At 40.5% G+C, this 25,231-nt stretch overlaps 1 protein-coding gene across 1 annotated transcript in view; it reads left to right on the top strand.

Moving 5' to 3' along the window:
* LOC140236009 (uncharacterized) overlaps positions 1 to 25,231 on the top strand; it is a 96,136-nt gene that overhangs the window by 37,763 nt on the left and 33,142 nt on the right. Inside the window, exons 5-6 of the mRNA XM_072315994.1 lie at positions 5,121 to 5,318; positions 11,142 to 11,300. Of these exons, the coding sequence (XP_072172095.1) occupies positions 5,121 to 5,318; positions 11,142 to 11,300 (357 nt within the window). The remainder of the gene's footprint in view (positions 1 to 5,120; positions 5,319 to 11,141; positions 11,301 to 25,231) is intronic.

The raw sequence follows: 25,231 nt of genomic DNA, 5'->3' as shown, positions 1-25,231 counted from the left end.
TCCTCAATTTTCAACTGATTCCCATAAAACTTGGCACAGATGTGTGCCTTGGGTTGTAGATGTGCAAGACGTATTTTTTGACAGTACCCAAAAGTACGTTGCCATGGTAACGGCATATTATGGGCAAAAATGGGTACAAATCTTGCGTCGCGAACTCCTCCCACAGTTTTTGATCAATTTTTATGAAATTAGGTACAGATGTTCATCTGAATATGTTAATGTGCAAGACACATATTTCCGCAGTGGCAAAAAGTGCGTTGCCATGGTAACGGCATGTTATTGGTAAAATATAGGGCAAAATGCTTCATGGCAAAACTGCTTCATCAGTGTTCTTCCAATTCTCATGGAATTCATATTGAATGTTTGTCTTAGGATATAGGTCAGCATGACACATTTCTTGACAGTGACAAAAAGTATGTTGCCATGGTAACAGCTCACATATTATGAGCCAAAATGATGGAAAATTTTGTGTTGCAAACTACTTCCTCAGTTTTTGCCCAATTTCCATGAAACTTGGTACAGATGTGTGCCTTTGGTTGTAGATGTGCAAGACGCATTTTTATGTGCAGATTAATGCTCCGTCACTGACCAGGGACGCTAACCTGGAAGCATTAAACTGCACATTACTTGAATATGAGACCATTCTGAAGCAAATCATTTTCACACAACAATAGATATACAATGAACTCTTGAATGAATCCCATAAGGATTGGAACAATCATCTCCCAGCATTTCCACTGATTCCCACTGATCAGTTACTTACCATTTGCAGATGAAACAGAAACCCAGCATTAGTGCTTTAAAATAGTTCTGAAATGTGAGTTAGGGATAGAAACAACCACTGTAAAAATTTGAATCTGTATAATCGATGTTAAGTATTGTTAAACACACAAAATGTGAACAATAGTTATAATAAGAATACTTCCAGACCAAACCGTCTACAGTTACGGTTTATTGAGAAAAATACTGATATCTCCTTATATTTTAGGCTTTATTGCGAAAATGTTATATGGTAGGATGTTTTGTGATACAACAGACCTACACATATGCATCAAATGTTATATCTTGAGCATTTTTAAAATCACTGAACATTCCCAAAGGTAAACTGGACCTTTAAGTAGTATTTGGCTGTTAGCATGGTGTGCAACTGGGAGGATGGTGAACAGGTGCAAAGGGAATATGCTGCTCCAAAACACGCAAATTCAAAAGATTTAGTACAAAATTGTTTGTGCTTTTGAGCTTCCTGTAACAAAGAAGATTCCTTGAATCATATCAATTATACCAGAGGGATGTAAAAATTGGTCTCTTATAGAAATTATAAGCTGATTTTAGCACAGCTTTTGGACATGCGTATTGTCCTTGCTGCTTTTTTAAAAGGATGTTCAAAGGAGTGATGATCTAACTACAGTATTTCTTCAGACTGTCTTTAGAACAAGCTATGAATGGTGTTAAGGTAGCAATGAATGAAATATTTCTTGATTTTTGAAGAATGAAAAATCATTTGTTTATTTCTATAAAGCAAAAGAGATGAAAGCATAGTGCAAATGAATTTACACAAATAAAAAGAAGTTTGCTGTTGAACGAATAATGATTGTATGCAGTCCAGTACACGGATCCTGAACCAGACTTGAATCAGGCTTGAAGCAGCCAAAGAAATCAGGAAAATGCAACTTTTTCAAAGGTGATTTTTTGGCATTGAGCAAAGGTCAGTTCAAATACCATGATCATTGAGTAAGCTATGACCTAGTTAGCATTCTGTCCAATTTTCCTCTCGTGAGCGAGCGGGATTTGGAAGAATTTAATTGATTCAGAGGCATTCTCTGTGGTTATAAAAATGGTTAGAATACATGTATATCAGCTGTACAGAAGTGATGAGAATAAAAAAAAAAAATTATGTTTTATTCAGATGTCAAAAGAAGCAATGAAATGAATGAAAGTGGTAGAAATTTGTCGGCAATTTTGATACACCTGAGGGTACTCAGGGCAAAATTGAGCACTCCACCATGCTTGCTGTAAAAGTTTGAAACGAGGTTGGGGCAACGGCAGAAAAGAGACGGCTGAACTCTCTCCTGGATTTTACACAGTCTGTCTGTCAATTGAACTTGTACTTTACTTCCAAACCACCAAGGACAACATCTGCAGGGACAGATTGCCCAATTCTTTTATGGCTGGTTGTGGCCTCTTTTACTAAGAGTGCAATTACCATTCCCTCATTGAAAAATCCCACCCACCTCAGAATCACACCCCATAACATTACCCTCGACCCTAAAAAAAAAAAATGGGGGAAGGAATCCCTAAAAAATTAGTGGTTCCTTTTGTGCCAAGAGGAATTACGATCCCTCTTGTTTCTATCCAAAAAAAGTTTTGATGGTGTTTTCCCAATAAATAACACCACTTTGAGTGAACTCTGGCTGCTCTGTCAATAGCAGGGTCGAGCACTCTGAACTTGTCACGGTCAGGATAAAGACAATGCGGCAACCAGACAGTGAATGGTCGGCATACCTCAGCTTCCATTGCCAAGGGGAAGGGTTTATGCCTCCCGGGGGAACGATGAAAGGCCATATGGAAGTCATTCCAGGCTTGTAGTGGTCATTTAATGTGACATGTCATATTTCCATATCACTTTAGTTGTCTCCTCTCAGCTTTTACCCCCCCCTTTTTTTTTTAGTTAGTCATTTACTGCTTTTACTAAGTCACCACCCACAATGGTTGATGTTGTGCCAGAGCCCTGATATTCTCTTTTTCATAAGTGTTCTTGTCAATATTTTTTCAACACTGTCTGACTTATTGAAGAAATATGAAAAGTCTTATTGAAAATTACAGATACAAGGCACTATGTTGTGTTAATTGAATCATTGACTTTTTTTTGTTTTTTTAAAGATAGAAAATAACAAAAGAAAAACACGCCAGGAGCGTATTTAAGGAAGAGGATTTAAATTTTGCCAGCTACACTACTTTCAATGAACACCAATCAGTTTTCAATGAATTACCAGATCAATATTGCAACCTGCAGCTATCGCAAACTTCTTTGTGAAAGGGCCATGGCCCCAAGTAGTAAAGTCAACGATCTAAACTTTGTGATGTGTGTAACTTGAAGTTCACTGCTACCTGTGTTGTAACATGTGCAAATGTGAAGCATTTGGGCGGGATTGTCATGGGGCACCTATCTGTCATTACCCGGGGGTATTATCCAGCACTTTGCCTCATTACACAAACATACTGGCTTCCTCTACATCCCAGCGGTTCCCCTCCCCTTTCCCCTCCTCTTTTCCCTCCCCTTCCATCACCCTTCTTTCACCCCTCCCCTTCCATCACCCTTCTTTCACCCCTCCCTGCCTTCCCATCATCTCTTTCTTCCGGCGTCGATGATGATGATGATGATGTTGATGCAAATGCCAGCCGAGAGCGCGGCTATCAGGAATCAATTACTGGCGGTGATTAATGTTAATTTGGCTCCCACCGAATCGCATCAAGCAGTGTAGCCGACATGTGAACTCCCCGTGTTTTTTTTTTTTTCTTTCTTTCTTTTTTTCATTTGATTGGTTGTCATGGTGTGGGAGCCTGGCAAGCCACTGACCAGGTCTATTTTAAAGGCCATGTCACACATTAGATAAAAGATTGAGCACAAAGTATCCCTAGTTATCCCCACAATTTTTTTAGGAGATGATGTCATGTCACATGTGAACATGAGTATGATGACAGTTCTGTTTCAGAATCAAAATCAAAGATTCAACATATCTACAACATGCGAATCACAATAGTACCATGATGAATACATTGTGGATGCTTCTTCTCATATAAGTATTTCATAAAAAATTCGCGTATAGCTTTCAGATGATGGATACAATCATGTCTTGTTTTCTTGGGGGGGGGGGGGGGTGGAGGGGAAATTGACATTTAATGCCCCACTTGATTTGAGCCACAGTCTTTATACTTGCATGAATGAATAGCAGTCCCTGCTGGAAGTGCAATGCTGGAGGCATTCACGCGTCAGACTATTCGTCCAGGCTCATTAGATGTTTCATGATCCGTTTAAAGTGTGAGGGTTGTTGGATTGATGATGCAGTAAAGATTGCCATCAATTTGAAGCTAAAACTCGCCATGTTTGAATGTCTGAAGTTGAGCTCCAGTATGATTTTTTTTTTTAAATCAAACAAACACAATATCATGATCAGATATTAGGGGTACACTGCAGTTCATGTTTGCCGTTCACCCCAGGGGGTCTCACACAGGTATGACCTCATCATAGCCTAAATTGACAATTCTGGTGATACGGCTTGCCACAATAATTCGATTCTGCCATTCTTCATCATAATTGGGTCTTTAACCCACAAAATTGATTGCCTTAATAGAGGAATTGAAAGATGCATCACGTGTCTGAGAAAACGCCATGGAATGTAAATTGAGTCTTCGTCTTCCTCAGTGTGGGAGCCGGAGGCAGTTTGAGCTGAAGTTAAATGTATGCTTTTCTGAAACCAAATTCCATCACTTGCTGTCGTAATATGGGCCAGAATTAGTAGTGCTAACAAAAGTAAGGAGACTTTTATGAGGGCTTTTTAGTATGAATGCGCATATGAGTATTGAAGTATAAATATTTTGAGAGTTTGTACTTGTTTATCAACAAAATATAACATTATCTAAAGTACATTTACTTCACATGAAGCCCCACGATAGTGTTCATAACCATATCTCTTCAAGAAAAACTGTGAAAGTTAGCTCTCAAGGCTTGATAATGCAAAGTCAGTGTTAAATCAAGCAAATTTCAAAACTGTCAGTATTCTAGGGCTTTCTATAGCTCAGTTGGTAGAGCACCAGTCTAGCAATCCGGAGGTCTCGGGTTCGACTCCAGATGGAATCCCATTTTCTTTGCTCACTTCTCCACTAGATATTTGTATATTGGAAGTTATGAGAACAGTTATTGAAAATGTTGCAATTATGAATCATCTGTCAGTATACCTGATGTAGTCCTAATAAATCATTTGTTTACTTCATGGTATGCATGTGAAATGAATATGAAACCCACTATCTAGTATCTTGCATTTCTTGTTTATCTAATATTCATTCTGCAGCACCAATATTTGCAATAATCTTTTCTATTTCTGACAAATTCACAATTTCAGGAGGAGAATTTCTGCATCTACACGCGGTACTGCACCAACTACCCGAAGGCGGTGGACGTGATGACCGAGTGCATGAAGGACCCCGTCATATCGGGCTTCTTCAAGGAGCAACAGGCCCAGCTCAACCACGGCCTGGCCCTGGGTGCCTACCTCCTCAAACCAGTCCAGCGGATACTCAAGTACCACCTCTTGTTCCAGGTATAAGAAGTTGAACATCTCTCTCTCGGTCCTCCTCTACTTCTATCCCTTTAAACCTCTCACCTTTTGTCCAGCAGACCACGCCCAAAGAGCAATCCATCGGATAATCAAAAACAACTTATGAGAGAAATGCTCATTCAAATTAAGATTCAAATACGTTTAGAGTTTTCTGAATTGAATATATCACAAAATGAATTACAATCATTTTTTGTTGTTGTTGTTCTTGTTGAAAACAGTAAGACATACTATCAGTACAATCAATGTGACTTCATTTCATGTGTACAATAGACAGAAAACAAAATGAAAAGACATGACGTTGATTTAAAGCTATTTGGGATTAAGGAATAAACAGTGATTTGACTGAATTACGGTAGAATATATTTTGGTATTAGAATGCAGAAGGCTGTCGATAAATAGGCAAATAGCATGAAGAAATGACAGCCCCCCCCCCCCAAAAAAAAAGCAAGCAAACAAACAAACAAACATATAAGCGCATCTTGTGTGTTCATAGCGAAAAACAAGAACGAAAATAAAAGCCTAAAGAAATGAACACAAGTGAAACGTAATGAAAGCATAATAGAGATCATTTTCATCTACCCTGGCCTGGCTTCCGCCCGATGAAAGTAGGGGAGGGGAACTCCCTTTTCTGCTACTATTGCCCCACCCTTGTTACTTGGGGAATAGGGCATACAGAATTGCAAGACCAACCAGAAGAAATGCCCCCTCTCTCTGACTGCCATGTTTGTTGGCAGAAATCAATGGTGGGGCATATTTGTGGCAGGTACAAGCTCAGGGGTGTTCCCATTCTGCGGTAGTGGTAGGCTTAGCTTGCATTCTCCACACCTACTGGGACAATGCTTTTATTAATCTATGTGTTATTCCCAGGGAGGTCATTTTCATTTCGCACCTATTGGATGTACAAAGTGTATGGTGTGAGAGTGAATTTGTAAAACAACAAAATATCTTCACCACAATCCTACAGTATTGTAACTTTGATGATTTTCCGTCATTTGAGCAGGTGTGCTTCATGTAAGCTGGATCAAGTTGAATTAGTGACAAGATATGTTACAAGTGACAAAACAAAGTTATTACAACACTGCAATAACTCGATGCAAAGGATACAGATCATTCACACTGATTTGATAACAAAAACAAAATAGATATAGTGCATATTCTTTTCTTCATGCAAGTCAGTGGGCAATTTGTGGGCCAATGGCATTACCTCATCTTAAATGTCATAAGTGGTCGCAACTAGTACCAATAGGAAATATGAGTTTAAGAGTTGACAAATGCAACAACTCAAGAAACACGATCTGAAAGCTGGTTGCGAACACATTTTTTTGATAGGGGGAAATGAAATGCGTTTCAACCATGGGAAAGCTGATAGATGCTGCCTTTGTTTTGTGTTTCCAAAAGGGTGAAATCCCTGACTGTATACTGTACCTTCTGATATGCCAAAAGGTGAGATCTTGTCGCTGTTTTGTTGTGCCTCGGTGTGGCAAAGGGGTGATAAAAAAAGGGGGATTTTACCGTCCTGTCATGATTTCCATATTTGCGCAAGTAAGTAGGCTGGGCAGGTGTATTACCAAGTTCATGATATGTCTGCAAATCCTGTTTGATATGCCAAAGGCCAAGATCTGAACAGTTTCCCTTGTGAAACTTAACCACCTTCACTTTCTCACCACCACCCCCAAATCACCCATCCACTTCCCTCTACGTGCTCAGGGGCATACATTGAAGGGCATTATCCACCAATGGTCCCTCAATGGGAGAAAAACAAACCAAACAAAACATAGGTGTATAGACATAGGGCATCAGAATTACATCTGGATGATAATATCTATTCCAAATAAGAATGTAAAAAAAATAAGGAAATAGATCAGTATCTTCACAGTAGTCCCACAGTGAAAGTATGAATTTTTGTTCTTGTACTTCATATGTTGTGATAGATGCAGACAAACATTTGTGAGTTTGGGGGGGGGGGGTTCCATCTATGTGCCTATCAGTTTTTTTTGTGTTTTTTTTTCTTATTTGTATCTCTTTTTTTTTTCTTAGTAACATATAGAATATGGTAGTTAGTTAGTTACATGAATGATACACCAGGATACATAAAGAGAGCATGGGACATTTTCAACCTTGATAAGCCAATTTTTTTTTTTCAATCTTCATCTCAAAATGGACGCTCATTGTTTTATTGATATCCGCATCAAAACTTCATCTCAAAATGGACGCTCATTGATTGATTGATATCCGCATCAAAACTCTGCAGGCAGGAAGCGAAACAAAGTGGGTGAATAGATGTGTTGTATGAACAGATTAATAAGGATTGATACTTGATGCTAGGGATCAATATATGAATAGGTAAATATATACATAGAGAGATGAAGGGTGTTTTAACATAGAAACTGGTTCTATTGCATGTTTCCATTTGTAATTAGTCAAGTCAATAGGTTTAGATGCCCATTATTCCTCATTTATAGATCCTCAAGTTTGATGTGCATGCAATCTGTCAGTGTCATCCGACAAAGGACTCTCTCAAAGCACTCAAAAGTGAAACTCGCAAAAGGGGTAGCTGAAAACAGTTGTGAGTCTGTCAAAGAATAATTGAGAGTGAAACATTTATCCATCATCATCAAAGCATAGTCCTTGTCTATCAAGATGATGGCATCAAAATAAAGCAACTGTCTTTTTTCCCTCTAACATCGAAAAGAAGAAGAAAAAAGAAAATGTATGTATGAGCGTATTATCAGGCACGGTACATATAAATGTATATATGTGTATATGTATATACAAGCATATAAGTACATGTATACATATATATAGAGTGTTTATATATAAATATTGGTATCATCAGAGTGGTGATAGCAGATAAGAGTTGGGACAGAAGGAAAAGGAAGTGAAATATATCTATAGACTTTTCTCAAGTTTAGCAGCAGAGGGGGAGAGCTCTGGAGGTCAGGTGGAAAAATACCGGCCAGTAGAAATAATGCCGCAGAGAAACGAGTTATGTTTCCTCTCTTGGCACATGACTGTGCCGAGGCGATTGCGATCTATTGACGTCAAAAAGTGCCAGGAACCATGGGCGAGCTGCTGCCGGGTTCCAGTTTTGGGTTACACGTTGGGGATTAGGGCTGTCCAGGGCAAGGAGGAAAGAGTGGCAAAGTTTTTTTTTTTTTTTGGGGGGGGGGGGGGGAGGGTGGGGAGAGTTGAGGATGGGGGGGGGGGAGAGATGGGATGAATGTGTCAGAAAGTTTCTCCAAAAGGTTATTTTGTTGTTTTGTTTGCTAATGTGTTTTGTGAGCAAGTGGACTTTGCAGAAAGTTATCAGAGCAATACTGTAAAACCAGAAATATTTGTGGCATAGGCATGAAACTTTTGCAAATTGCCACTGGCATGTAATGTGTATTGTGCAGGCAAAACCTTTTGTGTGCATTTTACTTTGGCGAATCCTGCCTCACAAAATTTGCAAAAGTTTCATGCACACAAAAATGTCTTGTTTTACAGTGGGGCCTATGTACTTGCTCTAGGATAATCAATCTTGCCAGTTCCAGAAAAATGGGGGAGGGGGGAAGATGGCACACATACATACAGTGGCGGGAGAAAATTTCATGGGGAATCTCTAAACACTTTGTCAGTCTGCAGATCAATATTTGTACTAGCCTGCACTCCCTCTGTGTCTTGAGAAATAAGGGGGGGGGGGGGACTTCCACTAGAAGTCTACGGTAAGGGTGATGCTGAGGGGGAGGTTTCTGAGCGCATTTGGTTTGCGCCCGGACCATGACTATCGCAAGACTTCCCGTATGGGTTGTCCTCTTCTCTAGTACTTGTTTATTAATCTGTTCCTCTTGTTAATGATCTTAATTTTTAGTCTGCGCCTCATCTGAAAAATATGCTAAATAGAGAACTAATAGATTCAATGACAACACAAATTTTTGTTTCATTTGTTTTCTCCCCTGCATTAAAAGAGGGAGAACGCTTTTTTACTTGACCAGTTATTATGTTTGACCATGGAGCTATGTTTAGTAGCTCCATAGTTAGACTGCGGCTATCTTCTTAGGATCTCATATTGTGAAAGAACATCTGGGTCACAGTGTATCGGAAAATGGGACTTGGCTCTGATATTCTTCAGTGCTATTACGCTACCTCAACTGATATGATTGAGGGAGATGGTATTTCAGTACAACCCTAATTTGAGATGCTGGGACATATGTTTGTTGTAATTAATCCCTTTTGATTGGCTTGTTCAAGCAGATCTGTATTTTTGCAAATGTCAAGATATTTACCATTGACTTTATATCAATGTACCAAAACAGCATGAAGAGTTAATATCAAAATATTGGCTATATATACACACCATGTAAACAGACCATGATCTGGAACACATCCACTCAATAGAGAAATAAAGTGTTGCATACTGACATACTTCCCCGAGGAAAAGCATTAGTCATCCTCTGCAATGAGCAAAGCACATCATACTCATGGTGATAACATTTTACAGCTTTACTTTTGCTGAATTTTTATGACTCTGCATGCTCGCACGTCCCCCACATAATTATGCCAGGTCTCTTCAGATGTAAATGGCTAGCAATATGAAGTGTCATTGCAGAGGCTGTTGTTCCAGCAAAATCAGCCTCATAATTTGAGTATCAAAAACGTGAAAGTTGTAAAGTTTGGGGGGAGTTGCGCTAATTGACTACTTATCATCCCCTCATTCTTGGAATCCTAACCTCTGTGGTGTATTTTCATCAATGTGTAAATAATAACCTTCAAATTTCTAATTGTCCTACCCCCTCCCCATCATCAGGTTAAAGAGTTCTCACCTTCGAGGGCTACAAATTTATGAAAAAATATGGGGAATGTTCCATCTGCCGGAAGATTGTGGGATATAAGAATAACATGGAGAATTGACGGAGGGGGGGCTAAGGATTGGAGGTAACAGACTACTGAAGAGCCCAGCTCAAGAGCGAGTCACATTGGGCTGGGATAACATCACATGCTTGTCGCGGAAGTGGTCGTCCTCTCCAAAAACATTTCCTGTCGGCTGCTCTTGTTCCCCCTAGGTCCTTACCTTAATGAGACGAAAGCTTCGTAATTGATGAAAACAACAAGAAATAATCTCTCGTAATCATGCAATGAAGCTCAAGGTTATAGTCATGTCGGCTAACAGTTGACCACCCTTCACCCTCAATCTGCTGGAAAGTACCGAAAGGAAAAAGGAAAGGGAAGGAAGTTGCCACAACAACATTTGTTTTACACTTTTCAGCCATATTGACCAGTCAGTCTCCAAAATCAAATGAAATGGCAGACACTGTGCTGGAAACAAAGACTGTTGTATTTAGCATTCTCCCATCTTGGTACAAAACTTGGCAAACATTATGGCAAATATGTTTGAGAATGTTCGATTTTAGGGCTTTACATGGTACTTTGTATGTTACTGTGGTGTTTTAAAAAGACCTGCAGAGCATACACACCATTACACAGAATACAATCACAAAAAAGGTGATACAAAATACGAAGTATGTATTTGACAAATTAGATTGTTTTACCATTGTAAGAAGTACAAGTCATAAAGTTTAAGACTTATTCTTACGTGAAATCTGTGAAAAACACATGTTTGGTTGTGTTTTGAATGATGTCACAGTTGATCTTGAAATGATGTTTGTCATGACTCATAATGTAACGACAAGTGCTGAACCTTGACATTCAGTGTTCAATTTCTCCATCATTTCCTGTATTCATCCCCCTTTTTTTTTCTACACCCTATCTCCTGCTCACTCCCTCTCACCTTCTTTGCCTTTTTTTTTCCCCTACCTGTCTGGCCAGGATATGATGAAGCACTTCAAGGGGGAGAAGGGCCAGGACGTCATTGCCCTGGCGCTCACGTCCATGACTAACGTCGCCTGGCACATCAACGACATGAAGCGGAAGCATGAGGCGTCAGTCCATGTCCAGGAGATCCAGAGTCAGCTCCACGGCTGGCAGGTATGCAGGATGCGACAATGATGGTGAAGATGGTGGTGATGATAGTGATAATGATGATGTGATGATGATGATGATGGTGATAATGATGATGACGATGATAGTGATAATGATGATAATGATGATGTTGATGACAATGGTGATGACAGTGGTGATCGTTAGACTGATGGTGATGAATGTGATGATGGTATGATGATGGTGACGATGATGATGATGATGATGACAATGATGATGACGACAATAGTGATGATGATGATGATGATGATGATGATGATGATGACAAAGATGATGATGACGTTGATGATGTACCCCTTGTTACCTTCTCCCACCCATCTCCCATATCCTGGGTTTGGGGTTTTTCTATTAGTCAACCCTTTGTCCCCCCCCCCCCCCCAGTGCTGACTGTCTCTGTTTGAGGCAAGCTGTTTGTGTCTTTTAATTTTTTTTCACAATTTTTTTCCTCTTTATTTTGTGGCAAGAAAGAACAACAAGAAGAAAAGTATGAGACAAAGTAGAAATGAAAGGCATGTGGAAATGATGCAGAAATCTGTCAAAGAATCAGAGATTTGTCCACCCCCATCTGAATCACACAGTGAATCTTGCTTCACTGAAAGCAATACCGTGTTTGTGGAGATATCTGCATTTTAGACTCAATCCCCAGAATACACAATCACATTTCCTACAAAAAAAAAAACGCTGTATTACTGCCAGCACAGCAGTTGATGGCATCGGTGTGTGGTAGAGGGAGGAGGGGAGGGGGTAAGGGAAGGGGGGGGGGGGTCAAAGTTGAGACTTCAGCATACGCAGGTACTTAGCTGTTTTGATTAGTGTCAGGAGAAAGTGAACAGTAGTAGGTGATCTTAAGTGACCTCTTGTGGATTGCCAGCATTCCCAGACCTGTTCCTCTAGTCCATGCATTGTGGTCAAACCATCTCTGAACAGCGGGGATGGAGAGATTGATGTCTCTGAGGTGACCGATTCAAGATGCGTTTGTCACAGTTTGCGAGAGCTTATCTCCCAAAGTCGGAAGTGCTGTAAAACGCATCTTGCATCACTCACCTCTCTCTCCCTTGCTCTCTCTTCCCTATTTCTCAGCTCGCTGGGTTAGATCTGCACTATTGATAAAGAGCGGTAGCAAAATTCTGTGATTTATTATTGACCTGATGGTGTTGGTGAAGGTGCTAATGATGTGTTTCAAGTATTTTGGCTTTAGCTGTCTCTCTTTGGCATAGTATTTTGCTCATTCAGAAAATGGTGAGAGTGTCTTTGTCTCAATCAGATACAGACATATAGAACCCTCTTCCTCAATATTCTCCAAGTTGGATCAAGATCCTTATCACGACCTGGTGGCCAAATATGCTTAGGATATTGGGTTTAAAGGTATTAAGCAGGCAGCTCAGTTGGTTTTGTATAGGTCAGAGAGGCGCTCGCAGCGCCTTCAATTATTTTCTAGGCCTGAATGTAATCTCCAAGTACAATCATTTTCATTTAGAAACTGGGCGATAGAATCTCGCAGCTACATTGATTTGAATCTGGTGAAAGTGTCAACATAGAGGGAGCTGTTCCTTCGGAGTGCCATCTCTCTAGCTCACACAGAGGGACTGCCTTTACCAAACCTCATCAAGTTATATCGCATAGGGCAGGAAAATTCAAGAGTTTAAAAGATACTGCTTGCATGCCAGCTACTGTAGTGGTAGTACAGTAGCAAGATTGTTCTGAACTCAGAAAATTCTCATGTTATACCCATGTTGAGATATGAACAAGAGGTTGTATGATGTAGCAGAGCACAGTCAACCCGTAACTCCCAGGCTTGATCCTCCCTCGCCACTCAGCCCCACAAACACCCAGCCCCACAAACACCCGAGGCATGTACATATCTGTATGCTTCACACATCACGTGGCCATGTCTCACCGCAAAGGCATCTGCGGTCACACATTCATCTTAGCCTCTCCTCAGCCTCCCCCACCCCTCCATCCCCCATCCCCCACCCCCCCCCCCACCCCCATCCCATCACAAAGACCCTGACCTCAGAAGCTCTTGGCTAGTACAGACATAGCATCAACATCATTTCAATCATAGAAACCAAGAGCAGCTCCCGAAGAGAAGGAAGCGTTGCAGATACCTGTGCAGTCACTGTGGTATACATTTCTTCTTTCAATGACATCATACAAAGCAAACAAAATGAAACAGTGTAGCAGAAGTAGACAACAAATGGTTCTGGATCCAAATCATATTGCATTCATGCGCAAAGCACTACAGTTAGGAGTTAGCACATTCCCAGAAATTTAAATAGGAGTATAAAACTAGATATGTTTTTACAGCTCTTAAAAGAATTTTCCTGATACTGCACGGGTCATTTAATACAATACCTGGTAGTCATGAGATTAGGCTATCGAACTTGACTATTGCATGTTTCGTTTTGTTTGTTTTTCCAGAAATCATTATAAGATAGCAGAAACCCAAGCCTGATATGCAGGCGCAGACATGGTTTGTTTGTGACTGGTATGTTGGCGCGACCACAAGGTAGCTAGCCCTTGATGGTCTCCTGTCTTACGTCACATGGTTCTTGTCACATGTTTGGTCATGTGATCTTCTGTGAAGGTTGTCGACTCTGATAATTTGTGCAAGGTAACAGACAAAGTCCAAGTTAAAGCGAGCAGGTGTGTGTGATATGCCTGAGCAGTCCCTGTTAGCTGCACAAAATAAGCGATTGGCAGTGGTGTATCAGTGACACGCGCCCATGAACTGTTCTGATTATTATCGTTCAAGTCAGGGTAAATGTATGGGGAAAATTAAAGGTAAATATGTAAAGAAAGGAACATATTGATGCCTTATGATCAAATGAAAATTAGGTCATATTCTGTGAATGCACAAAACGCGAAACAAACACATATCTATTTCATGGGGAGGGACAGGAAGGCTAGAAATGATGTCAGATATTGAGAATATAGAGTGTTAACTATGAAGTGCTCTCATTAAGATTTCCAGAGAAGTTGAATCAGATACCATTTTCCAGCATGAAGTACCATAGTATAGCCAATTCAGAATCAAATATTTTAACTTATCTTTCAGTCAAGTACGTGTCCGTGTGTAACAGAACTATGAAACTGATAACTCTGGCCCTACAATGAAATTTGTTTGTTTGCTTGTTTGTTTGTGTATTTGATTTCCTGTATTTCCTTCATTCTTTTTATCAGCGAGTAAGAAATGGGTGTGGGAAAGGGTTAAAAAAAAAGTGTAGAATCTAGTCTGTTTCACCATACAGAAGATTGGGGATGCTTGTAACACACAAATATGCTATGACTCACACACGTGTACAATGATTGCTTGTAATCAGGATATTTTACCCAGATGAGCTCTATAGCAGAGAAGCAGTTGCTCGATTTCCCTTCTCAAAAGTGCTGAAAGTGAGATAGTGGGGAGATTTCAGAAATATCTCACTGCTCGGGGAAGGAGTAAGCAGAATCAGACATAATCTGTTGTGATTGATACCGCCTGGTTTAGGAGTCACACAGATTTGGTAAAAGCAGCAGGCAAAGTCGACAGTCTCAAGTCATTTTGCCGTGATAAGGTGACCATGTTTCGCCCTTCCTATTTACATGAAGGTGGATATGTGATAGGAGAACTTAAAAATGAGATGGTTGAGAAATTAATCTCACTCAGGAGACATACAAGGGAGTATCACTTAGGGCTCCAGAAATCTGTTGATTCTCTGCATAGGGAGATTTTTATAAGTTCCACATAATATTTAGGCTCTTTAACCGGGTTACCTCAATCGAATGCCTATCTTGCAGTTGTTGTGAGCCCTAGGAAATGTCTTCAGCGTTAAGGAGGATTAGTGCGAAGGGTGTAAGAAGTCGTATCATAGAGGGCGGCTGCTCGGTGGCTGTGTCGATCTCTCCCAGACATTTCTCCGGAAGTAAGCTGTATCAGCTTGGGTGAGGAGGACTAAGAGGTGGAGGAGGGGGAGGAGGGGACAGCGTAAGAGGAGAAGGAGGAGGATGAGCAAGCCCCTGGGAACTTTGCAACAACAGTGACACCCACAAAATTCTTGTTAGCTCTTGTACGATGTCTTGTATTATAAGAGGAAATAGACTAGGATAAAGGCAGGGAGAGATGATATCCAATGCAAAAGTATCCATATTATATTCTTTTCTTGTCTTTTTTTACAGATTCAAACTTGCCCCTGCCTGTCAGTGTTCAATTAGTTTTTGCAAAAAGTGCCAGGACTTTATCTTACATTAAGTACCATATACCTGTCTCTCTGAACTATCAGCTGGTAAAAAGCTTTATTGACAAGTATTTGTTACTGTGCTAGAGAATCTTAGGTTGTATTCAGAGGTTGGGGGATTGTGTCATACTTTGCTCTATATTGATATTACAGAACAAAGTGGATCTACAGTAGCCAGGAAGGAACTTAGGTATGACCTGCTGACTAGTATCTGAGTTTGTGTGAGAAAAGAAAACCCTAGTATGGCTTTCATCATTTTTGTACAAGTAGAGCCCAGTTTTTATGAAGAGCTTATTCAATTACCTGTGCCAGTAGTCTTTGCGTTTCAGATCAAGAGCAATGGACGTGAATCATTGAACAGAATATTTCCCAGTGGGCATATATGATGCCTCCTCCATGGTTAATTTTCAAAGTGTAGAGTGAGAAATGTGGTGTGTGAATGAAGTTCATTCTGCTCTGCAGTTAGGCTTTATGGCAGCAAATGTCCTTATCGGAGTAGTACAGGGTGATGATTGAGATAACGATTTTGCTCACGAGTAAACGTGTGTTAATAAGGGATTGATTTGCTGCCAACGTGACCGCATCACTCACACACACACGCACGCACACATGCAGACACGCACACACCAGAATAGCAGCACCAGCGAAATGATCGTTGATGCAATTTCACTCCCTGTGAATCCTATCTCTGAAGACATCACGGGGACAGATTTCTCCTGAAGGGAGGATGTTGTGCGCCCTGCTGACAACTTAGTTGCCATGGCGATTAAACCCCGTGAAAGCAGGGGCAGTCCCTGGTGATGGAAATCATTTTTCGTGGTGTTCTCGGCAGCTCTTAAAAGTAGTCAATTCTGCACTTCCTCCGTGTACGCTAAACCTGTCATCCTCCAAAGTGGTTGACTTGCCTTTCGTGTTTCTGACGGAGTGATGAGGGAAGAGGTAATAGGGAGGAGGGGAGAAAAGGGCGACACCAGGGGGAGGGGAGAGATTTGATTGGGGTCATTCTAGCACCCGCCCTTTCCTTTGACCTTCTCCAGGAGGTATCAGATTTGTTTAAAACGTGTCTGGTTCTTGCAATGTGTTCAATGTTGATTTATGGCTGACGAGGGAAGAAGCCGCGAGTGATGAATAGAAAAAAAAAAGAGATAACTTTGCTGATTCTGTTAGATGATGATGCATACAAGTGTGTGCATTACTCTATGCCAAAGGTCAGGTTGTCATGGCAGCCGCATCCATTGTTGAGTTTTACGCCTTGCCCTGTGGAATGACTGGTCGCCACTCATTTCTCTCAACAGTCTTTACTGCATATTGTCTGCTAATGCGAAGAAACTTGTCTGCGTTGTGACCTTCACTGTCATTCAAAGCAAAGTTATACACTAGTTTGCCCTCATCTGTTTGATCTTATGGTCCTTGTATTCAAGTTGACTGCTGATGGGGTCCTTGAAATGATCGAGGGCCTTTGTAGCTCCAACAGATGCCTCATCGCCATAATCAGGTCTTAAAGTGAAAGAAAAGCATTCAAACTTTTTCATGTAAAGGTAACTAGCATATAAATTAAAACACTTCACAAAGGTGAAAGTGTCATGGGATGACTGTTTCCACATTGATATTCTAGTCATGTCGAGCCATGGAGCAGTCTGATCCCAACGCTTTCATGCTAACTCACCCCGAATTGTCCAAATCACGGTAATTAACTGAGGTGTGAAGTAGTCACCTTCTGCCTCTGCTCAGTGCAGTGTATCATGAGCTTGAAGTTGCACCTGTATACTGGGATGCTGCATTTGTACATGTGGTGAGCTGGAATGATGAAAAGACCTGGAGCTTAGCCCTTGCATTACCATTGCCAATTTGCTAGTGCATGATGCCAATACCATCACAAGAAGGTGGGTTTACCCATTTAGGACGGACTTATTTTGGTACATCACGCATTTCCCATAGACAACTGCCCGAGTATACTCGGGACTCGTCTTCAACGGGTTAAAAATGGAATATTGAGACTGTGATACCCATGCATGGTAAACAATTGAGTCACGTTTTTCCTTATGGAGGTGTAGTAGTAGAAGTTTGGCAAGACTATTCACGCCCCTTTCATCCCCCCCCCCCCTTTCCAATATGAAGCAAGAGACAAGTTATCCAATTAGACCATTAACACCCCAGACACAGTTGTCATAAACACACAGTGAGCAATTTCAATCTCTCATCACATTTGCACACATGTACGCCCATACACACACACCAGTCAATTATCAGCTTATGTAGAAGTTTTTCGCATGATCATACGAGTCAGTTTTTCCCTCTTTTCGTTGGCACATCCTTTTTTTTTTTCTTTTTTCAGACACAGTGACAAAAGAAAAAAAAATAGAAAAGGGAGGAAAGTGCGGATGACATGGATTCATGCCTTATTTGGCGAGCGTCTGGATGCGGGACCCTGAGTCAGAGACGTGAGCACGATAGAGGGATGCTTTCATTATCTGCCAACATGAAGATGTTTCGCTGGGACGGGAGATGGATGGGGGATGCAGATAAAATAAACTTGGGCGAAAGAATGCAATGAAAGAGACAGGAAAAGAGAGAGAAATAGAGATTGATAGGAAGATAACTAGGGAGAAAGAGATAGAGAGATAGAAAGACATACAGATGGAGAAACATATACAGCTATGCAAACAGACAGACAGACAGACAGGTTTGATGTAATATATTAAGAAGACAGATTGTTAGGAAAAGAGAGACAATGTAATCTTTAGTAAATAAGCAATGTCCCCGAAGACAAGAAAGTTTGAGATAGAGATAAATCTAAGATTGTAGGAATTCAAAAGCTGATACATCGGGAGGAAATGTGCCAGATGGATTTAAATCAGGAGAAGGAGAGAGAGAGAGAGAGAGAGAGATGAGAGAAGAGAAGAGAAGATGATGGAGTATTTCCTTTTGTTACAAACTGATTAATCTCATTTGACAAGTGTAAATTATCCATTTGAAGCGTGCACCATCCATTAGAGTCTCCTAATGTTGATGAGAGAGGAGTTGTTCAATATCTAATGAGAGTATCTTGAAGTGACACAACATGGCTATCTGCCGCACGTATTTGCTCGTGAAATGGTTATTAGCGGCTCGAATGGAGCCATCATTCAACGGTTCGCCATTTTGGCGACTCGTGCCGTGGATGATCCCCAAGTATTTTGCCTGCGCTTGCGACTCTTCCCATATTCGAGAGCATACCTGCTGTGTGGGTCTGAGTGATGCAGTACGTGACGGGGAGGGGAAACTACAAAAAGCCAAATTTAGAGTTGAACGATGGTGAAAAAAGTATAAAATAAATGTCGAGGAAGGAACTTCCTTCTTAGATTTCAGGACACACAGAGGAAATGGGCAAGAGTCTTGCCAACATGGCTCATATTCCACGATGTTTTCAACCACATTGTGTTTTTTTTTTCTGCAGAAAGCAAAACCATCTAGAATTCTGGTTGTGGGTATACAAACAAGTGCATAAAAAAAAACAACAACAACAACAGTCTTTGCTGACTAAACACAGTTTTTGAAGTTTTCTTCTTTGTCATAACTTACATCATGCGTGCTATTTGTATCCTCAAATTTCATGTTTCTAATTAATAAAATGATAGTTGTCTAAAATGCATATAGGTATTCATTGCACTATTAGTGTTTTTATTCCAAGTGTCTTTCAGTCAAGTGTGGTAATATGCTGAAGTGTTCTAGTGTTTACGTTCTTTAAAGTAGCATCAAGTGCGGGCCTTATTGTGTTACTTCATGAGCCAGCTCTATTTGAGAGCTCAATATTGACTAAACCACTCAAACTAGCCAATTATCTAATTGTCTATGTCTAAGTTTGGATGGAACATCTAGAATGCCCTCGTCTCTACGTCCAATTCTTTCCCCCTTGCAGCTGTGGCCTGCCTCATATGCTGCCTCCAACAAAATGGAAGAGACTACAAATTGGTCCTCAGTAATGAATGCATTGTGACTTATGGTTCTCAAGAGAGATCTTATTTTAGACTCATCAGTGCAGGAAGATTCTAACTAGCTTTGCCCCCGAGTGCATTCAGCCTTTGAATAAAGAAAAAGAAAAAAGAAACAGCTGATGGAGGCAAATTAGGGTACATTTGCCTTATTCGGATACTAGTTTTCGTGGGAGAAGGCAGACACGATCTTGCTGAGCAAAACTGACTCCCATCCGACACAATGTTGTTGAACTGAATCCAGTTGTTTTGTGCTTGTGTCATTCCGGTCCTAATCCCTGAAATGCAAATGACCTCTTTCTACCGGTATCCGAAAGTCATATCATCTTGCTCTTTGATTGGATGAAAAGGGCAATCAGAGTCGGGAAGAATGAGACTGTTTTTGCATTGTCTGCTTGTGTTTGAATCAGTTAAAGTGCTCCATAGTGTTTCATTTTCATTTTCCATCCATGATCACAAGAGTATACTCTCCCCACTCCTTTGTGTTCTTGATAGATGACTGAATCAAAAGATTGCTCTGAATATCTGTATAGATGTCAAATGCATTTAGTTCCATAAACAATTATGAAACTTTCAGACCTCTTAGAAAACACTGAATGTAGGCCTGCAGTTACCACAACTGTTTTTCTTTCCAGTTCAGATCTCCACTTGTCTTCCTCCTGAACTAGTTTGAGCAATCAGTTATACCATCTTCAAGTATCTCTTTCCCCCTTTGATGAAAGCATTGAGAAGCATCATAGACCTGTTTCGATGGATGGCCGTAACACAAGAAGTCACTGTTAAATGTAGATTAACTCTATCACTGCCATGGACGTCTGATTTGTATACAATATATGTGGTGCTTTAATTTGGAGTACAGTTCTTGGAGGGTTAATCAACTGGCCCCCACTCTTCTAGGTGATTAACTCCTTGCATCCCAGCATGTTGGGGTGAAGGGGAATTATTGGGGGGGGGGGGGAGTTCCCCTCCAAGTGAACGGCCAAGGCAAACCATCAAAGACGGACTTCTGATACAAGAATCCTCCGCACTGTCACATCCAATTTATCCCAGGAAGGGTTCTCCGTCTCTTTACTCCCCCCCCCCCCCATAGCTAGGCTTGGTTTCTGTTGCTACTTCCGCCCCCCCTCTCCCTGACTCACTGTTTCCCCAGTGGGCTTGGACTCCTTATCTCTAGTGCCCATCAATACTCCACTCTCTTAAAGGGGGAACTCCACCTCCATATTCAAGTTCACACATTAAAAAAAAAAGTCAAGTTAAGACAAGCAGGATTGTGAGCATTTCATTAAAACTCAATAAAGAATATCAAAGAGAAGAGAATTTTAGATTTTGATAAATGATAGATTTTGATTGCAAAATGAGTGAACTAAATTTGTGTTAATCTGAGGTATTTGTGATTAAAGATGTGAAAAAAGGAGAAAATAACAAAGTATAGGATATTTTTTGACCTGTTGAAGACTAGTTTCGAGTATACTCAGGCAGGTGTCTCAGACAGGTGGAAATACATGTTTATGGTGTTATACCAAAAATCAGCTCTTCCTCAGCGTGTCAGATATAGGGCCTAACTTCAGGAATATTCCTTGTTATGTAACAAGTAAGGCATCAAAGGTTTTATATTGCTCTATGTGATGATGGACTTAAATGTTTAAAAATGACACTTAACCTGTCTTGCGATCAAAAAGTGGAGATGAACAAACAGATGTAAGACATCTGCATTCCATTGTTGCATTGTAATATATCCATTTATGGAGAGCGAAAAAGAACACTCAATGTACTCTTTTAAAACATTACATCAGGCATCCATGTTAACAAAGCATAGAAAAGCTAAACACAGTGATCGAAACCCGGGGAGGGAAGGAAGGGGGAAATTTACCACTTTCCTCACGAGCTGTGGATGTGAGGGTGCACCTCGACACAAGAGTCTGGCGGAAAACAGCAAGAGTGGCTGAATAAATATGGCATGTCAGCTAGAGAGAGGCGTAAATGGAGTAAGATTGATAGTTTAAAGACTTGTAGTAGGGTGAAGAGATAAGAAATAGAAAGGAGAAAAGCCTTGCTAGATAGGAAGAATAAGAGATGAATCTCCAAGTTCTGATGAGTTTATGAGTAGAATGTTACAAGAGCTCCTTGATACATGAATGTGATCAATAAGCTGTACTTCACTATAATCTATTCAAGAGAGTGTGTGTGTGTGTAATGTGTCTCAGGCAGAACACATTTTCATTAACCAGGCATCATCATCAATAATGGGTGTGTCAAGACATGTAAGATCCCTCATTTGTAATTCCTAGTGGGTACTCTCGAAACAGATTGTGGCAGAATGTGCCCGGGAATCTTTTGACTCATCTAGTAATCATAGGCGGCACGATGATTAATTCATGGCATCAAAGATGTAACGTGTAATCCTGAGAAGCAACATGACTCTGACATAGAGATGCTGGGAGAATAACCAAAAGAGCTCAGAGAAAAAACAACAAGCAGCAAAGAAACAAAACAAGGGAGAAAAAAACTTAAGAAATATCCATATTGCAAAATCAGAAGACAGTGCGATGTCAGCTGTGACATAATCATCTCACATTTTAGCGCCTGTAGAGATTAAAGTATATTTGAAAAGCAGAGCCTTCCTAAACCTGCATACAGGGAGTTCCTGAAGACTTCACCATTTCTTTATGCCCTGATTGAAGAATTATAGCCTCTCTGATTTGGCAGTGATTATTGCCTTTTCAGATGCTTGTGACATATAAGTATATCTCCCTCATGACTCGTTGGAATATTCCTGAGGATTTTATAGATGTGTTAATGTTGGCAGCCTCAGGAATCAGCTGGAAAGTTCAGAGGTATATTCCACTCGTCCTGAGTATCCACGGTTAAATCAGATCCCAAAAGAAAAGGGATTTAAGTTATTCTGCCGTGGGATATTCTCCCCTCCAACCCCCCCCCCCTTCTCCCATCCCCACCCACCCCACCCCAAGAAAAATGCATGCTTCTATACTACTGGTATGTAATACTGACGGTATTTTGTAATGATATTTTAATACATCCAAATAGGGATCTGTACAAAGAGTGGCATACTGATCATCGAGCAGAGAAGTAAATGCTCAACTTAACCCTTATTGAGAGTGATGGATACATGGGTGACTGGAAATACAATTTGTACCTGGCACAGGGCAAGATTGATTCGGACATATTTTGAGTTGCGACTACGGCTGGTCGTCCTCGGATCTGGTCACTTTCTGATGCTCCGTAATCTAATGCGATTTTGTCCATCGTAATACGATACTAAATGGACTCATGAACAGGAGATACCCTGATATCGGCTCAGATTCGGTGATCTATTGTGACAGGCTGCCTCTTCCGTGAACTTTACTCTATCTTACTCTCTCTTACTTTCTTTCTCTCTTTTCCCTCTCTCTCTCTCTGTTGCTTCGTCTCTTCAGCAAGTGGGAAGGAAATTCTAGTAATCCAGATGAAGGATCGTGGATTAACCTTTAACAAAAACGGTCTCGTTTGCGAGAGATTTCCTCCGTAGAAATAGGCCTGTGCATGTGGCTGTGTTTACACTCTCATCTAGAAAAGATTGCTGCCTGGTGTAGTGATGTTTCAGAACATTTCCAATGTTGTTTCGAGGTGTTTTTTTTTCCCTACCACATCTGTGTTCCTTTCCATCCTGTCAAATTGATTTGCAATCAAAATGATCTGCAACAATATGATCTGCAATCAAAATGATCTGCAATCAATCCTATATATTGTAAGTTGAGAAAGTCTTGTATTTACTTTGGGGCCTATTCCCAACAAGCCTGAAAGGCTTTAATTGGTCCCCCACAATGAATATGTTTATATTATGACTTGAAATGTAATGATTGTTGTTTTTAATGTGGAAATAAATGAAATGATTGATTGAAATGATATGTGGAGCACAAAGCTGTTTTCAGTAGTCAGGGTTGTGTGATGATGACTTCTCAGCCAGTCGTTTGTAAGAAAAAAAAAAAGATATGAAAAGCACCAAAAAAAGTAACAGGTTACATGAAAGACACTTGAATCCAAACTCAGCCACCACTTACAGTTGCAAAAAACATCCAATCATATTGGTCACCTTTCCTAAATTGAGCTTTCAGATAAATTTCACGCATAGTAAAATGATAACAACTTGGAGTGCTGGCAGTAACTTTGAAGAGGTCCATGAAATGAATCTCTCGGCAGTCTTTTGATCCCTGTGAAGCACTTTTTCTAATTGCCCTTTATTGCTTTTGAATGCTGGATGCTGCTTGTAGTCACCTGATGGTGTGAAAGTCATCTTTTTTTTCATTCCTTTTTAGATACATGTGGGTGTAAATGGGATTGTTTGTTATGACAAATGATATAAATATCAGGTTATGGACGCCAAGTGCCTGTTTCTTTTGAAATCTCTTCACCAACACTTTATGTGTGTGTGTGTGTGTGTGTGTGTGTGTGTGTGTGTGAGATGAAGCTTCCCAGATTAATATACTGGTGGTGATATCTGTGATAGATCGCGTTTTTTGTGATTTATTTTTAAAAAGTCAGAACAGTCCTTGTCTGCTCTGCTGCTTTTGCCCATCACCTTAGAGGAACCCAAATCGATGTCGCAAGACTTGACCCCCGCGCCGGAGGAAGCATTAAGTGGTCTGGGGACGGTTTTTATCCCCCGCAAGCAGCTGCCTGCAGCCCATGGGGTTTTTCCTCTTCCTAGCCTCCTTATATAGCTTTTTGTGATACTTTTATTTAACTGTCTACACTTAGAGCTCCCTTAAAGGGCAGGTTATTTTATTTTTATTGCATGTTTTTGACCTGTCTGCGGAGTACTTACTTTCGTGTTGAACTTCATGAATGCAGATGATGCGCCACATTTAGTGCGACACAGGGAAATTACCTGTCTCTTTGGCTTGACAGGATGATAATGTGAAGCATGTTCTTTTGCTAGGTTTATTTGTGTGTGTGTGTGTGTGTGTGTGTGTGTGTGTGTGTGTGTGTGTGTGCATATGTGTTGAAAAGAGAAAAGAAGGAGAGAATAGAGAGAAAGTAGGTGATATTGTGTATTATGTGTGTTTGCACATGTGTAAGAACCAGTTGATTAGGCAGTCTATGATATGACAGGGTTTTAAAATCCCACAGATCCTAATGTGTGTCATATTAAAAATAAGTACACGCCATATTATGATATTTCATTCATTTGAAAACTGGATGGTTTTCCTCATGTGGTTTATGCAGAAACACTCTTAAAAATAGTTGATAAATTAGAGACTTTGGCAAAAGGAGAGAAGAGTTAGAGGGGGAAAAAAGAGCTTTCTCAAATGAAACAGAAAAGGAAGTTTGAAATGGGTGACAAAGGAGCAAACTCACTTACTGTAAAAAGAAAAAACAACCCAAAACTCGAATAAGTGGTGACATGAAGGGAACATGTGCTCCACTTTCAAGATAGCAGCAGGTAGGAGCATCATTTTTCGTGACGGGGTGGCATAAAAATATACATGTTTCTTATGTACAATCACTGTGTTTTTAAGGACTTTGTGAGCTGTTGCCCCAGAGGTGTTCAAAAACTTCCTCATATCATGGACCTACCCCAAAATTATTTGTTGTAGTAGGTCCATGCTCAAATCTATCCAGGTGAGTGCCTGCTGTCCTGCTGGCACTAAAGCAAAAATGCCAAGGTCAGGAAGTATGTCAGAAGCTCTTCATTCTCTCTCCCTCTCCCCCCCCCCCCCCGCCCCCATCCCCA

This window comes from Diadema setosum, chromosome 1 (assembly GCF_964275005.1).
Source record: "Diadema setosum chromosome 1, eeDiaSeto1, whole genome shotgun sequence".
NCBI lineage: Eukaryota > Metazoa > Echinodermata > Echinoidea > Diadematoida > Diadematidae > Diadema > Diadema setosum.
This window is presented reverse-complemented; position numbering and strand designations above follow the sequence as displayed.